Source organism: Schistocerca serialis, chromosome 4, assembly GCF_023864345.2.
Source record: "Schistocerca serialis cubense isolate TAMUIC-IGC-003099 chromosome 4, iqSchSeri2.2, whole genome shotgun sequence".
Classification (NCBI taxonomy): domain Eukaryota; kingdom Metazoa; phylum Arthropoda; class Insecta; order Orthoptera; family Acrididae; genus Schistocerca; species Schistocerca serialis.
In genome coordinates this window covers 206,764,576-206,780,717 of record NC_064641.1, presented here as the reverse complement: position 1 = coordinate 206,780,717, position 16,142 = coordinate 206,764,576, and the positions used below count along the sequence as shown (strand labels likewise).

Here is a 16,142-nt window from a genome sequence, read left to right as displayed (position 1 = left end):
AGTGAAAGTAACGTGAGACAGGAGAGAGAAAACAAGGTTCAAACGGATGATGACCACTGCCCACGGTGAGGTTGAATGCCGCATGTTAGCGCTGCGGGCGCACGGGCACTAGACTCCAAAAGGAAAGTATTTAAGCAAAGCACATACAAAGAGGAATCAGTCTAGCGATACGGGCCTCACATGGGGAGACGCACTGACACAAGTGGTTTTCACAAAGGGCAGATAGTTCCGGCTCGGCTCGTAGGGAACAGCGAATATGTCGACAGTTAGAGTACTACTATTGTTGTGTCGTCCGAAGAGCGAGGTGATAAGTCAAGGTTGGTAACACGCGATGGAACCACAAGTAAACACAGTCGCTCCCAGAAGCAATGAAGAATGAGAGACGGTGGCGTAGACGTGCCCAGAAAAGTTTCCATACGCTACCGCATCAGCTCGCTTACTTACGCCTGGGCGCAGTGTGCCGCTAAGCACATCATCGCCGAAGACGACAGCATCGTCTCTCTACCGGGCCAGCAGTGCGAGAAAATGTGTTAAACTGAAATCAGCATAAATATGTATCGTCGTTGTGCCTTTGGAGAAGAAAGTAGTATCTTGTTCTGTACCAAGTGATACGTTAATATTGGCAGTCAGTACTAGATATTCTCTTGACATTCCTGTGGATATGGATTGTTACAAAGTTAAACATTTCATCTTGCTCACGTTGCAATAAAGTGATCTGATATTTTATTTTACATCTTGCAGTGTCATCTCGACCTGCTACAGAAGTACAGCTAAGAACTCATCACTCCACAGACGAGTATCATTTCGTCTGGTACAACAATTATCGTGGGCATTTATGGGTGCAAGCTTAAAGACGACGAAGCTACGAATAGGTGACAAGGTGTTGAACGTCCACACCCCATCACAGCATGCGGAAGTTGGAGGTTTGCCTGGTCTGTAGGCAGAAAAGGCGCCGCCGATCTGTGGCAGACGTGACGTGAGGGAACACTGCTAGTGCAACCGCAAGTCTGTCGGCAAACAACGTTCAGCGCTAACTGCTGATCATGGGGCTCCGCAGCAGACCATCCATATGTATTCCCGTCTTGTCTCAAGGACGATCGGGATCATAGAGACTGGAATGCGCGTCGGATGAAACATGTCGCCTGGTCTGATGAATCACGTTACTTATTCCACCAGGTCGACGAACGTATCCGGGCACGCCTTCCTCCAGGCGAACAGCTGCTCGAAAGACGCACCGCAACACCGACACAGACTGGTGCGGGCAGTATTACGTTATGAGAGACCGTGGAAGTAATGCACCATGACAAGTGGGATCTACATGAACATTATTACCGACCACCTGCATTTGAAGTATTCTACGACGGAGACAGAATTTTCTAGCAGGACATCTGTCCGGGTCAGAATGTGAGGATCTTACTACAGTGGTTTCAGCAGCATGGTAGCGATGTCTTTGCCACGATAATCCTCTGACATGAACTCACTGGAACGCATCTGGGATGCTACAAACCGCCGGCCCATAAGTTATGGGAATGGTGAGACCCATGTGTAGCCGTCTTATACCACGTAACTCGAAAAACTTATAAAGGGCTTGTCGAATCCGTGCCACACAGTATCGCTGCTGTTTGAATTCCAAATGTAGTTAGACACGCAACGGTGCAAGTGGTCATAATGTACGGGATGGTTATACACAACTGGCCATTAAAACTGCTACACCAAGAAGAAACGCAGATAAAAAACGGGTATTCATTGCACAAATATGTTATACTAGAACTGACATGTGATTACATTTTCACGCAATTTGGGTCCATAGATCCTGAGAAATCAGTACCCAGAACAACCACCTCTGGCCGTAATAACGGCCTTCATACGCCTGGGCATTGAGTCAAACAGAGCTTGGATGACGTGTACAGGTACATCTGGACATGCAGCGTCAACATGATACCACAGTTCATCAAGAGTAGTGACTGGCGTATTGTGACGAGCCAGTTGCTCGGCCACCATTAACCAGACGTTTTCAATTGGTGAGAGATCGGGAGAATGTGCAGGCCAGGGCGGCAGACAAAGATTTTCTGTATCCAGAAAGGCCTGTACAGGACCTGCAACATGAGGTCTTGCATTATCCTGCTGAAATGTAGGGTATCGCAGGGATCGAATGAAGGGTAGAGCCACGGGTCGTAACACATCTGACATGTAACGTCCACTGTTCAAAGCGCCGTCAATGCGAACAAGAGGTGACCGAGACGTGTAACCAATGGCACCCCATACCATCACGCCGGGTGACACGCTAGTACCGCGATGACGAATACACGCTTCCAATGTGCGTTCACCGCGATGTCGCCAAACCCGGATGCGACCATCATGATGCTGTAAACAGAACCTGGATTCATCCGAAAAATGACGTTTTGCCATTCGTGCACCTAGGTTCGTCGTTGAGTACACCACCGCAGGCGCTCCTGTCTTTGATGCAGCGTCAAAGGTGACCGCAGACATGGTCTCCGAGCTGATAGTCCATGCTGCTGCAAACGTCGTCGAACTGATCGTGCAGGTGGTTGTTGTCTTGCAAACGTCCCCATCTGTTGACACAGGGATCGAGACGTGGCTGCACGATCCGTTACAGCCATACGGATAAGATGCCTGTCATCTCGACTGCTAGTGATACGAGGCCGTTGGGATCCAGCACGGCGTTCCGTGTAACCCTCCTGAGCCCACCGATTCCATATTCTGCTAACAGTCATTGGATCTCGACCAACGCGAGCAGCAATGTCGTGATACGATAAACCGCAATCGCGATAGGCTACAATCCGACCTTTATCAAAGTCGGAAATGTGATGGTACGCATTTCTCCTCCTTACACGAGGCATCACAACAACGTTTCACCAGGCAACGCCGGTCAACTGCTGTTCGTGTATGAGAAATCGGTTGGAAACTTTCCTCTTATGAGCGCGTTGTAGGTGTCGCCAACCTCGTGTGAATACTCTGAAAAGCTAATCATTCCCATATCACAGCACATTCTTCCCGTCGGTTAAATTTCGCTTCTATAGCGCGTCATCTTCGTGGTGTAGCAATTTTAATGGCCAGCAGTATAATTAAACTGACAGTGTTCCGAGTGTTGTGGTGCAGGCTGCATACATCGCATGGCGCTGACAAGCCGCAGGTATGTTCATCAATCGGTGTGCTCGCGGAATATGCTGAAAAAACAATAGTTCCACAGACTGCCACCAGGTGAAAACATTGAGCTGTAAACAGTCAGCACATGGTTTGGGAGCAGAGAAAGGGGAGGTACGATCAAACACACATAAAGTGGTTCTGATACGTTTATTAAGAGACGGTCACAAGTTACAACCTGTGTTCAGTATGGTCTCCCGACTCAGTAACATGCGACATCCGTAACACGGCATGGTTGACAGTTGCTCGCAGCATATCCGATGAAATCTGAGCGATATGCTATCCTTCAGATCAGAAAGAGTCCGCATGCATTCCGGGTGTTAGGATACGATCTTTTAGATATCCCACATCGAGAAGTCACATGGATTGAGGTAGAGGAATCTGGAAGGCCGCATATCTTGAAATTGCCTAGAGATGATGCGGTCGTCACTGAATGTTTCTCGAAGCAAATCTTTCACCTGGCAAGCGACATGTGATATGCCCTACCTTGCATGAAAATAATGCTGTGGACACAGTTGCATTCTTTCAAAGCTGGAAGCATGTGATGCACAAGAGGATCCTTATAATGTGCAGATGTCACAATACACCTAATAGGTCCGCAAGATGTCAGCTCCTTGACAGAAAACGTACCGAGAACGAAGGAGCTTGTGACGCTATATCAGAGAGTCACACAAGCTGAGTGCAGTGGATGTTCCCTCACAACACTTGGCGGAGCAGAACCCCTTTGCGATAGCTCTCTGCATTCACAGCGCCGTGAAGACTAAAATGTGCCTCGGGCGTCCAAACAATATACCCCATACGCATGTCATCATTTCGATGCGTGCCAAAAAACGAAGGACAAAGAGTGTTGTAGCCTATGTTGGGGCTTCATTTGGTGCACAATCTCCATATAATTGGGACACCAGTGTAGAATACGCCGAGAGCACTTCTGAACTGTTCTTGACCGGGGGAGAGAAATCGTATTACGAAACTCGAGCACTGGCTGCAGAATTTGAGGCACGTGCTGCGATCGGCTAAATTTGAGGCATGCGCTGCACATTTGGCTATAGCAACAGTAACTTCGGCAACAACCGTCATGGGAATGGGCCGCCTCATCTCCCTGCTTCACCACCTGATTCATCTGTTTCTTTAAAATTCCTGATCATTTTTTTAGCCCATCTATTGACATGGGGCGTCTTCAAACAGCTTCTGTCGGTAATATTCCCGTAATGCAGCGCTGCTATTGCTGCTGTTCTGATACAACAACTTTACCAGCGTCACGGTCTTTCTTCTCAATAGCAGTTGTTCAAATGGCTCTGAGCACTATGGGACTAAACATCTGTGGTCATCAGTCCCCTAGAACTTAGAACTACTTAAACCTAACTAACCTAAGGACATCACACACATCCATGCCCGAAGCAGGATTCGAACCTGGGACCGTAGCGGTCGGTCACGTGGCTCCAGACTGACGCGCCTAGAACCGCACGGCCACACCGGCCGGCATAGCAGTTGTAACCCAGTAGTGATAGCATTGTTGGATTACAAAAGAAGGAGTTATTTTGATTTTCAGGTATGGTGTATCTACTTCCCCTCTCGTGAAAACCTTCTTCCCCTTGTGCGTTATCCGCCATCTTGTAAAAAACGCTAAGAATTGTTACTTTTTCAGTTTTTCTCCAGTAACTCGCTCCGAGTGCGCTTTAGGCAAAAATATGTCTTTAGCAGTTTTAAAGAGCGTTAAATTTACGATATTTCATACATAACATGTTGGAAAATTGGGAACAGCTACTGAGGTACGAGGCTGTGAAAATCTGTAAAAATGTGTAGAAACTGCGAAACATTACATATGTTAGTGGTTTCGCTTTACTAATTCTTTGTAAGTGCAGTTTTGTGTGGAAAGCGTACTAACCAGTATTGTAGAGGATTTAATTCCGTAGCCGGCCAGTGTGGCCGTGCGTTTCTAGGCGCTTCAGTCTGGAACCGCGTGACCGCTCCGGTCGCAGGTTCGAATCCTGCCTCGGGCATGGATGTGTGTGATGTCCTTAGGTTAGTTAGGTTTAAGTAGTTCTAAGTTCTAGGGGTCTGATGACCTCAGAAGTTAAGCCCCATAGTGTTCAGAGCCATTTGAACCATTTTTTATTTGATTCAGCTCCCTTCAGCATTCATACAAAATATTTGCAATTATTCACTACACACGACAAAAAATGTTGCTTTAGCAATTAAGAATGGAAGTGGCCTCGAAACTGGTAATGCCACCGTCTGGCAGAAATAGTATTCCTGAACGTAACATCATCTTTAAGCCATTATGTATGCAATATCTACATATACCTAGTTCATGAGAAACCACTGACATATATAACTTTAGTGATTGCTAGACATTTTTACACATTTTCGCAGCTTCATATCTGAGTAGCTGTTATGAATATTCCAGCATAGGATGTACGACACTTGCACGACATTTTACGCTCTTTAAAATTGGTAATGGCATATTTTTGCCTAAAATGCGCTGGAAGCTGGTTATTGAGAGAAAACTGAAAAAAGTGACATTTCTTAGCGGCTTTTCAAGATGCCGGGCAATGCACAAGAAGGAGAAGGTCTAAAACTTGGACTTCTCACGAGATGGGTAATACATACAAGATACCTAAAATCAAAATTACTCCAACTTTTGCAACCCAACCCCTTTTTCAGAGCTATCCCTACCGGTCTACTTCGTTTTATATAGAAAAGCTTCAACCTTCTGAAGCATTTACACCAACAGTCACCTCACAACAGAAATCAATACGTATCGCCAAGTGACAACCAGAACACTGACGTCGAAACAGGAAACATTTCACATTCTGGCTGCTTACAGCACCATATTTTCCCCTGGTGGCGATCAGTGGAACTGGCGATGATTGGAACTACTATCTTTCTAGTATACTCCGCAAGCGCAGCGATTAATGAACACACCTACAATGTTTCGGCATCTTGCCATGCAAACAGCCCGCGTTGCAGCACTCAGAACACGATAAGTTTAATTATAACCATCCGGTATTTCCCAACTAAAAACTATACAGTGCGGTTGCTGACCCGGTAGCACGTACTCCATGAATTAGCCGCCTCTGACGTTGGAGGCGTCACGGAAAGAGAAACGAGGCAGGGCTGAGGAGCTGCGAGAAATGCAACGTCGGCGACTGTCAGAGAGCCTGAAAAAGGAGTGGCACGCGGCGCCGGCTGGCGCGGGAGACGGAAGCGGCGGGACGTGCCACGTGTAGCGGAGCGCGGCGCGGCCCTGCCCTTGCCCACTGCGGCGCGCCTAACGGCTGCACCGCCACACGCTCGCCGCTATCGACTCCGGCAGCGCGCCGGGGAGCCAGCCAGCAGTCCGCAACCTGCTCTGCCCGCTTCGCTTATCTGCCCGAGTACAAGGAACGCTCTCAACGGCGAGCGCGTGGCGTCCAGTGTTCACATCCTCACTCACGAGCCGAGACGCTTTTGATTCCTTAATGTCCGTACCGCCACACACCGTCAGGTGGCTTGCGGAGTATGGATGTAGATGTAGATACGAAAGCGACTGTTCTACACTACTGGCCATTAAAATTGCTACACCACGAAGATGACGTGCTAAAGACGTAAAATTTAAACGACAGGAAGAATATGCTGTGATATCCAAATGATTAGCTTTTCAGAGGATTCACACAAGGTTGGCGCCGGTGGCGACACCTACAACGTGCTGACGTTAGGAAAGTTTCCAACCGATTTCTTATACACAAACAGCAGTTGACCGGCGTTGCCTGGTGAAACGATGTTGTGACGCCTCGTGTAAGGAGGAGAAATGCGTACCATCACGTTTCCGACTTCGATCAAATTCGGATTGTACCCTATCGCGATTGCTGTTCATCCTATCGCGTTGGTCGAGATCCAATGACTGTTAGCAGAATATGCAATCGGTGGGTTCAGGAGGGTAATACGGAATGCCGTGCTGGATCCCAACGGCCTCGTATCACTAGCAGTCGAGATGACAGGAATCTTATCCGCGGCTGTAACGGATCGTGCAGCCACGTCTAGATCCCTGAGTCAACACATGGGGGCGTTTGCAAGTCAACAACCATCTGCACGAACAGTTAGGCGACGTTTGCAGCAGCATGGACTATCAGCTCGGAGACCATGGCTGCGGTTACCCTTGGCTCTGCAACACAGACAGGAACTCCTGCGATGGTGTACTCAACGACGAACCTGGGTGCACATTTCAGCAGGATAATGCACTACCGAATGTTGCAGGTCCTGTACGAGCCTTTCTGGATACAGAAAATGTTCGACTGCTGCCCTGGCCAGCACATTCTCCAGATCTCTCACCAATTGAAAACGTCTGGTCAATGGTGGCCGAGCAACTGGCTCGTCACAATACGCCAGTCACTACTCTTGATGAACTGTGGTATCGTGTTGAAGCTGCATGAGCAGCTATACCTGTGCATGCCATCCAAGCTCTGTTTGACTCAATGCCCAGGCGTATCAACGCCGTTTTTACGGCCAGAGGTGGTTGTTCTGATTTCTCAGGATCTATGCACCCAAATTGCGTGAAAATATTATCACATGTCAGTTCTGGTGTAATATATTTGTCCAATGAATACCCGATTATAATCTGCATTTCTTCTTTGTGTAGCAATTTTAATGGCCAGTAGTATAGTTCCTGAGTCTCCCTGATATCATAATTAGTCCTTTAGTAATGAAAAATTATTAAAAGATAATAAGATGCGGAGTTATTAACAGCATGATGTACAGGGACAGACTTTTGAAAATGAATTTTGTGCTACTTTATACTGATATTACTCAATATTCCTCGATTACTGTACACTGTGGATAGTAAAGGGAAAACCATTTCCTCATGTCTTCCAGTTTATACATAAGACAAACACTTCCTCGCATCTTCCTGCTCTGTATTATAATTGTAATGTAAATGAGAGAGATGAAGAAAAATTTTTAATGTTCCTGTAGATTTCGCGGTTATAGTAACCTTTTAGTGAAACCTTAATATCCGCTCAATATAAAGTTCTGTACGTTTTAGATGAAACTTTTACGAAAATCCATTTCCTTGCACACATTTCTGCAGAAGCTACGTAAATTCCATCATATCCACGTGGTTATTCTTCAATGTCTTCCACTAAGTAACTGACGTATCAATCCTCTTTCATGTCGTATTAAACTGCTTGGAGGTTCAGTATTTTTTCTTTGGCTTTGCATTGATAACAGGTTCTTAACGGAACTTCTATGTCCGTCTCTTGAGATTTCTGTGTAATGTCTACTTTGGTATATCATTCTACTTTGTGGCTGCATAAAGAGTCAAAGTTCCTCTCCTGTTACATGGTGCTTCTAATGATGACAGGGTAGTGACCTTGTTTCATCAAATGCTTTCCTGAGATTTCCAGATTTCACCAGATTCAAATCCCACTTTTCTCTGAACCAATTTATTGTATGCTAGACCAAGTTTTACTTCACAGTACTCACAGTCGCAAATGAAGGATTTTCAGTTCCCAGGTCACTTCTTGGTGATTGTTACAAGCCCAACTAGGATTGACAGTTCTATCAACAATTCTGTAAGTAATTAGCTCTTGCCGCCTCTGGAAATTCTATCGTTACCGTCGATTGTTACCATTCTGTACCACTCTGTTTCACTGCACGATAACCTCAAGTATATACTCGTAAGGAACACGCTGCAAATTGTTGTCAGTGGAAAGTGATATCAATAGACTTTTTCAGAAACGACACATCTTTCAAACCGTACGCTCTTCATACTCTGGTCATTTCCACGTGAAGCATGACACTGCTTTGCATTGAAATTAGTAAAAAAGAATTGAAGCCTAAGTATTCAGTAGTGATCTAGACAGCATTCGTTTTCAAATACGGATCAGTATCTATATATATATATATATATATATATATATATATATATATATATATATATATATTAAATTAAAAAGACGATCTCTGGGTTAGAGTGATTAACAAATTCACAGTTATGTGAATGCAAAGGACGACGTGCATGCTACGCTCCGTTGCGTTCACAGTCACGCAATGGGAAACGGGCCTGGAGTCTGAAAGTCCACGGACACTAACGGAGGCTCTCGAGAGCGCCAAACATTCTTGCGGTAGAGAACAAGCGTTATAACAATTCAACGTGTTTCTTCATCTTTCTTTACTCGACTCGACAAGAGATTGTTTCCGAAGCAGAATCTGGGAATGATTTGTAACAAAATTAACCATCACTTTTTTCAAAATGGTTCAAATGGCTCTGAGCACTATGCGACTTAACTTCTGAGGTCATCAGTCGCCTAGAACTTAGAACTAATTAAACCTAAGGACATCACACACATTCATGCCCGAGGCAGGATTCGAACCTGCGACCGTAGCGGTCGCTCAGCTCCAGACTGCAGCACCTAGAACCACACGGCCACTCCGGCCAGCTCCTTTTTTCCCGTCTACGAACAGTTCAACTTGCGCTACAGTCTCTCAGTATTTCCTGAATCTTTGGGAATTCCCTGAGATTTACATGATTTTTCTGGTAAATTCAATCCCCCGATAATTCTCAATTTTCAAGTTTTCTACCCAAGTTGTTACCCCAAATATGTATAAAATTCGTGATAGACATTCCAACAGAGTAATTGTCCCCGGGGTTGCTTACGCTAGCTTGTGCGGTGGCGCTCGACTCGTAGCTAAACCGGTTGTAACTCTGGTGGTGAATGAAATTTTCACTGCCAGTACTCTGTCGGCAGGGGAGGGAAAGATGGTGGCGTAAATTTCCTAATCACCAGTCTTTGCGCCATTGTCCTGGTTACCTCTCCGCAGTGTCTCATGGAGTGAGGACATGTGACACTGTTGATGGTGATCCGTCTGTCGGATGGGGATGGCTCAGCGACACCTTGGTGCTATTCGAGAGGAACAGGCTATGTGTTGGCAGGGGGTTTCATCCTCTCCTTTCCGTTCATCCACAGCTAACCCAACACTCCTCTGTACAAGTAATCGTCACAATCCTCCACACGACATTGATGCAGACCTTACACACCAAATTAAGTCGGAGGAAGGCAATTGAAACCATCTCCACTAGGACCTAGCCATGACCGGCGGTGCAGGATTACTGCATCTGTTCTTCTAAACTCATTCCCTGAATATGGAACGACCTTCACTTTTTGAATTGATGTAGTGGTTTTCAAAAGTTGACACTATTAACAGCCTCTGTATTCCACAAGTACAATTTCCAGTTAATGATGATAATATCAGCTTCTTTCGGTTTTCGAAATTACGAATGGCAAACTGTCTTACAAGACCTTGACATTCAAACGTTGGCGTTTGCAGCTGTTTTTCGTTAAAACACTACTGTTACGTGCAGCACTCAGGCTTAATCTTAGCGGTAGTACACAATACTGCCACGTAAACAGGTTCAAAACATTACCTGTTTCTGCAATGAGAGCACAATCCGCAGTGTACCTAAACGTTGTCCTTGCTGTATATGCGAGAACATTCTTTATGATCAAAACATCTTAAACCCTGTTTACTTCGTGCAAATGAACTAATGTCACATCAACACCTTTATTTTCAGACTGCAAACAATTGCTCTAAACGCATGGACTGCCAAGCAAAGAATGTAATGATATAATGCTTGAGGAAAAAGTGAAGCACACTGACGGGGAGGAGGAAATGAACTAGAAATTCACGGATTAAGAGGGTATGGGATGTTATACTAGTGATAACAATATCGACTGAATAATAAATGAAAAGCACCAGTTTGCTTTTGTTCTACAATATTGTAGAGCAAAAGAAAACTGGTGCTTTTCATTTATTATTATAATGTTGTTCTACCAAGAACCGACGGAAGATTCTGTTAATATGATATCGACTGAAATTTACAAAAAACTAGCAATATGAGCCCACTTAACAGTATGAAATTGCAGCCCATCTGGCCTGTGTGCATGCACTGATTCGCTTTTGAAGTGTTCTCACAAAGCCGTTGTGTCCTCTCCTGAGCAAGCTGGCCCACAACTGTAGTAACTGGTCCCTGATATTCTGGATACTGGCACCGGGACGTAACAGACGTCCGAGATGGTCCCAAACATCTTACACTGGTGACAGATTTGGGCATCTTTCAGGCCACGGGTGTACCTCAAAGTCATGCAAACACTTCAGAGAGACACGAGTGAACTGTCACCGAGCATTGCCCTATTGAAAAATGGCACCACGATTTTGTCATATACTGGGTAAAAAATGAGAACGAAGGAAGTCCTCGACTTACTATTATGTCATCAGAGCTCCGCCACTCGCAGTTCACTACCATTTGGGACCTGAACTCATACTGGCCATTAAAATTGCTACACCACGAAGATGACGTGCTACAGACGCGAAATTTAACCGACAGGAACAAGATGCTGTGATATGAAAACGATTAGCTTTTCAGAGCATTCACACAAGGTTGGCGCTGGTGGCGACACATACAACGTGCTGACACGAGGAAAGTTTCCAACCGATTTCTCATACACAAACAGCAGCTGACCGGCGTGGCCTGGTGAAACGTTGTTGTGATTGCTCGTGTAAGGAGGATAAATGCGTACCATCACGTATCCGACTTTGATAAAGGTCGGATTGTAGCCTATCGCGATTGCGGTTTATCGTATCGCGACACTGCTGCTCGCGTTGGTCGAGATCCAATGGCTGTTAGCAGAATATGGAATCTGTGGGCTCACGAGGGTTATACGGAACGCCGTGCTGGATCCCAACGGCCTCGTATCACTAGCAGTCGAGATGACAGGCATCTTATCCGCATGGCTGTAACGGATCGTGCAGCCACGTCTCGATCCCTGAGCCAAAAGATGGGGACGTTTGCAAGACAACAACCATCTGCACGAACAATTCGACGACGTTTGCAGCAGCATGAACTATCAGCTCGGAGACTATTGCTGCGGTTACCCTTGACGCTGCCTCACAGACAGGAGCACCTGCGATGGTGTACGTAACGACGAATCTGGGTGCATGAATGGGAAAACGTCCTTTTTTTTCGGATGAATCCAGGTTCTGTTTACAGCATCGTGATGGTCGCATCCGTATTTGGCGACATCGCCGTGAACGCACATTGGAAGCGTGTATTCGTCATCGCCATACTGGCGTATCATCTGGCGTGATGGTACTGGGTGCCATTGGCTACACTTCTCGGTCACCTCTTGTACGCATTGACGGCAGTCTGAACAGTGGACGTTACATTTCAGATGTGTTACGACCCGTGGCTCTACCCTTCATTCTATCCCTGCGAAAGCCTACATTTCAGCAGGATAATGCACGACCGCATGTTGCAGGTCCTGTACGGGCCTTGCTGGATGCAGAAAATGTTCTACTGCTGCCCTGGCCAGCACATTCTCCAGATCTCTCACCGATTGAAAACGTCTGGTCAATGGTGGCCGAGCAACTGGCTCGTCACAATACGCTCTTGGTGAACTGTGGTATCGTGTTGAAGCTGCATGGGCAGCTGTACCTGTACACGCCATCCAAGCTCTGTTTGACTCAATGCCTAGGCGTATCAAGGCCGTTATTACGGCCAGAGGTCGTTGTTCCGGGTGCTAATTTCTCAGGATTTATGCACCCAAATTGCGTGAAAATGTAATGAGTTGTCAGTTCTAGTACAATTTATTTGTCCAATGAATACCTGTTTATCATCTGCATTTCTTCTTGGTGTAGCAATTTTAATGGGCAGTAGTGTACCTGATGCATCCCCATACCAAGGACTACATTTAACGAATAGGATCTCTCTCCAAGTCGTGCTATCCTAGTCGATGGTTGACATTATGGGTAGCGCAGAATAGCGAGCCATCGCTCAACTCAATGGGACGCCATTCAACGGCCCTCCAGACACAGGCGCTTATGCTGAGGTGTTACCGGCAGCCTACGTATACGGCGGTAATGTCCCTGTCCAGCTGCTGCCAGTCTCCAATCAATGGTGCGAGATGCTAAAGCATGTTGCACGGAATCTATTACTTGCTCTCCGATGGTCGGTGCAGATGCGAATGGATTACGACGTGCTCCTTGCACATTACGCCGATCCTCACTTTTGGTGGTCACGCGTGGTCGACCGGAAGCTCGACAACGAGTATTCTTTTGTCACGTTCCCATGCAGTCCAACATCAGCCAACTGTCACATCTGAATGTTACACAAACCTGTAAATTACACAATTTGACCAGCCAGTCAAATGGAGACCCACACTATGGCCTCTTTAAAACTCTGTCGGGTATCGAAAACGCATTTCCGTGCCCTTCACAGTGATCACTCAACACCTGACGCTCTTCACGCCCCTTGCATACCCTAGTGACAATACGAAACGCGATGAACACTAAAGCACTCTGGTGGCCGTTCTACCTGTCACAGAGAACTGCAACACACCCGCCAATGATGTATTCGTGTATAAATTACGGTTATATCTGACCATGTCTTTTGGGTGCTCCACTTTATTGCCAGGCAGTATATCCATAAGTGGCAAATGAAAGCTCTGTCCTGATTAAGAGATATATCACCGTAAACTGCTCCTAGTAATAATCGTGAGCCCTTCTTCCGCAGCATCGCTTCCAATTTCATCTCTTGGACTCAAATTAGGGAGCACCTACGCCCGTGAGAAACGCGATAAGCATTCCTAGAAAACAGATAATAATTCTGAATCGTTCACTAGTCCACATAGAATGAAATGTTTGTGTTGCGCTTAACGTACTAGGCTGTACTAAATGTAACAATGTTTAACACAATCGTTACATTGCGAGAAGATGCTCAGTGCTGAAGATTAGCTTCTTCACTTCGAAGAGCGCTCTCACTCATTCCCCCTCAATGTTTTGATGTCCTTTTGCTACTGATCTTCCTACAAATGAATTAACCGTAAAGCAGCATGTAACCGTGTTTATAACAATGGAAGGAAGCATAATTAGTTCGTGAAAAGCCTTGAAATGGAAATAAATTTGTAGAATTCACTAAGAAAGACCGTTAAGCAGAATTAGGACGAATATAGTAGCGTTTATTAAGACTGGCTTCGAAAATGGTTTAAAACAATCAATCTAGTTTTTGGGGTGTCCCTAATTCAGCAGTTTTCCGTCCGGTGAAATATCTCTATATCGTTCGTCGCGATGACACAAGAATGCCAATGGTTTCTCAGGCCCTCCACTAAAACTGAGGATGTCTTGTCAACTTACTCAAGAGAGGGTGACGAGGCGTCGTGAACGAGGCACAGACCCACTCGCATTAGCTTTCATATCTCCACTTCTGTTGATGGCGCTTCAGTGACTGGACTTATTCCTAAGACGTAACAGTTGGTTCCAAAGGACGCCCCACGTGTAATTTTTCAACTGCTGCCGATTCGGAGATATTCCTCAGGAATTACCAACCGCGACCTCTCCAGCAAGCAAATTTAACCACTGAATATTTTAGGATGCTAGAAAACCTTAGGGTAACCAGAGTAATTGGAACACAGCCAGAAATGACATACCGCTGATTAGTAACGATTCATGCGTTCACCCACAAATTTTGGGAGCGTTTCTGCACGAGGGGAAATAATTACTCGCTCAGGACGCAACAGATTATTTGTCGGTAAGCATGAAACGGATGTCAAACGTGGACATGGCTAACCTCTCTAGGACATCTAGCGGCGCTGTGGCTGTAATTAATGATGTGCTATGTTGCGACTGGCATAACACAGCTGTATGTGGTGAATAACTGTGTATATAGTTGTTTTAATTTTGACAGGCCAATGCATCAGCCTTCTAGTCTGTTATGTACCTGTCAGTTCATGCCAAAGAAGTTTATCTTCTCTAACGCTTGCCAAAGAAGTTTATCTTCTCCAAACGCTTAGGACACCCCCGTAAATTTACTGGGAATATGACACCGGCCGTACATGATATTCAGTCGCTGTCTGGTAGACGTTTCTTCTCAGCACTACGAGTTTAAAATGTGTGGCGACGAGGGTTGTTACGGACAAGTAAATAAATAAGAAACAAAGGAAAGACAGCACCTGTATCAACCTCGCCTGTCCTTATTATAATGTCGATTTCGCACCACAGTTCGTAATTTTAAGCGCCCCAACTATTTGAAAAACGCAGTAATTCATAAGTATGTAGCGATAACCGTTCAAATGATAGCATCATGTTCAATGAATTGTCAAGAATTTGGTGTTTCCATGTTGAGCTATCGAGTTATTTTTCTGCTTCTGAATGGACGGCGCTGGTGACATGTAAGGATAACAACAGTACAGCGTATTAGTGCGTTAGCGTGAAAGAGAAGACGAACTTTAAAATTGGACGAGTGCTAGAAAAGAAGCAATAGAGGAAATGTGAATTCAGTACTCACCTATTTTAGCGACACTGGCGCTGAATATCCACAGGCCAATGATGAACGGAGTCTGCACTCGCTCGAACTCCACCGTCGAGACGGCATAGCGCTTGACGTCGTGCTGCTCCTCGGCCGGCGTGGGGTTGGCGTCCTGAAGGGACACGGCGCTGGTCGTCTCCGCCGGCCCATCTGTGGAGGTGGTGGGCAGGTGTAGCAGAGGCTGCGGAGGCGGCGCGCTCGAGGTGTCGGCCTGCTGCTGGGCGACGGGGCGCACCGACCAGGTGGCGGCGTCGGGCAGGGCGGCGACGGCCCCCGCCGCGGCGGCCAGCAGCAGCAGCTGCAGCAGCATGCGCTGCGGAGCGACCGCGCGCCGCACGGCCATGGCTGCGACTGAGGGAGGCCGCCGCCGCCGCTCAGGGAGCGCAGTCCGAGGCGGAGCGGGCGCGCATGCGCACCGAGCCGGTGGCGCCCGGCGCCGGGGCAGGTGCTTCCCGCCGCTGGAAAAACAATCCCCTGCCACCAAATCGCTTTTCCTCGCTCTCTTCAAGATTTTCTTAATCCGATTGCTCCAGTATAAGATAAGACTGATACTTACAGTTTACCAAAGAGGAAGCAGGCAGACGATTTCTTGAGCTGCTGGTTTTCAAGAAAGAGGATGGTACACTACTGGCCATTAAAA

The 16,142-nt window shown here is 46.4% G+C and overlaps 1 protein-coding gene across 1 annotated transcript in view; it reads right to left on the bottom strand.

The window, feature by feature from the left end:
• The window catches only part of LOC126474352 (sodium/hydrogen exchanger 3), a 658,867-nt gene extending 643,022 nt beyond the window's left edge, over positions 1 to 15,845 (bottom strand). Inside the window, exon 1 of the mRNA XM_050101818.1 lies at positions 15,482 to 15,845. Coding sequence (XP_049957775.1) covers positions 15,482 to 15,845 — 364 coding nt within the window. The remainder of the gene's footprint in view (positions 1 to 15,481) is intronic.
• Between the last annotated feature and the right edge of the window lie 297 nt (positions 15,846 to 16,142).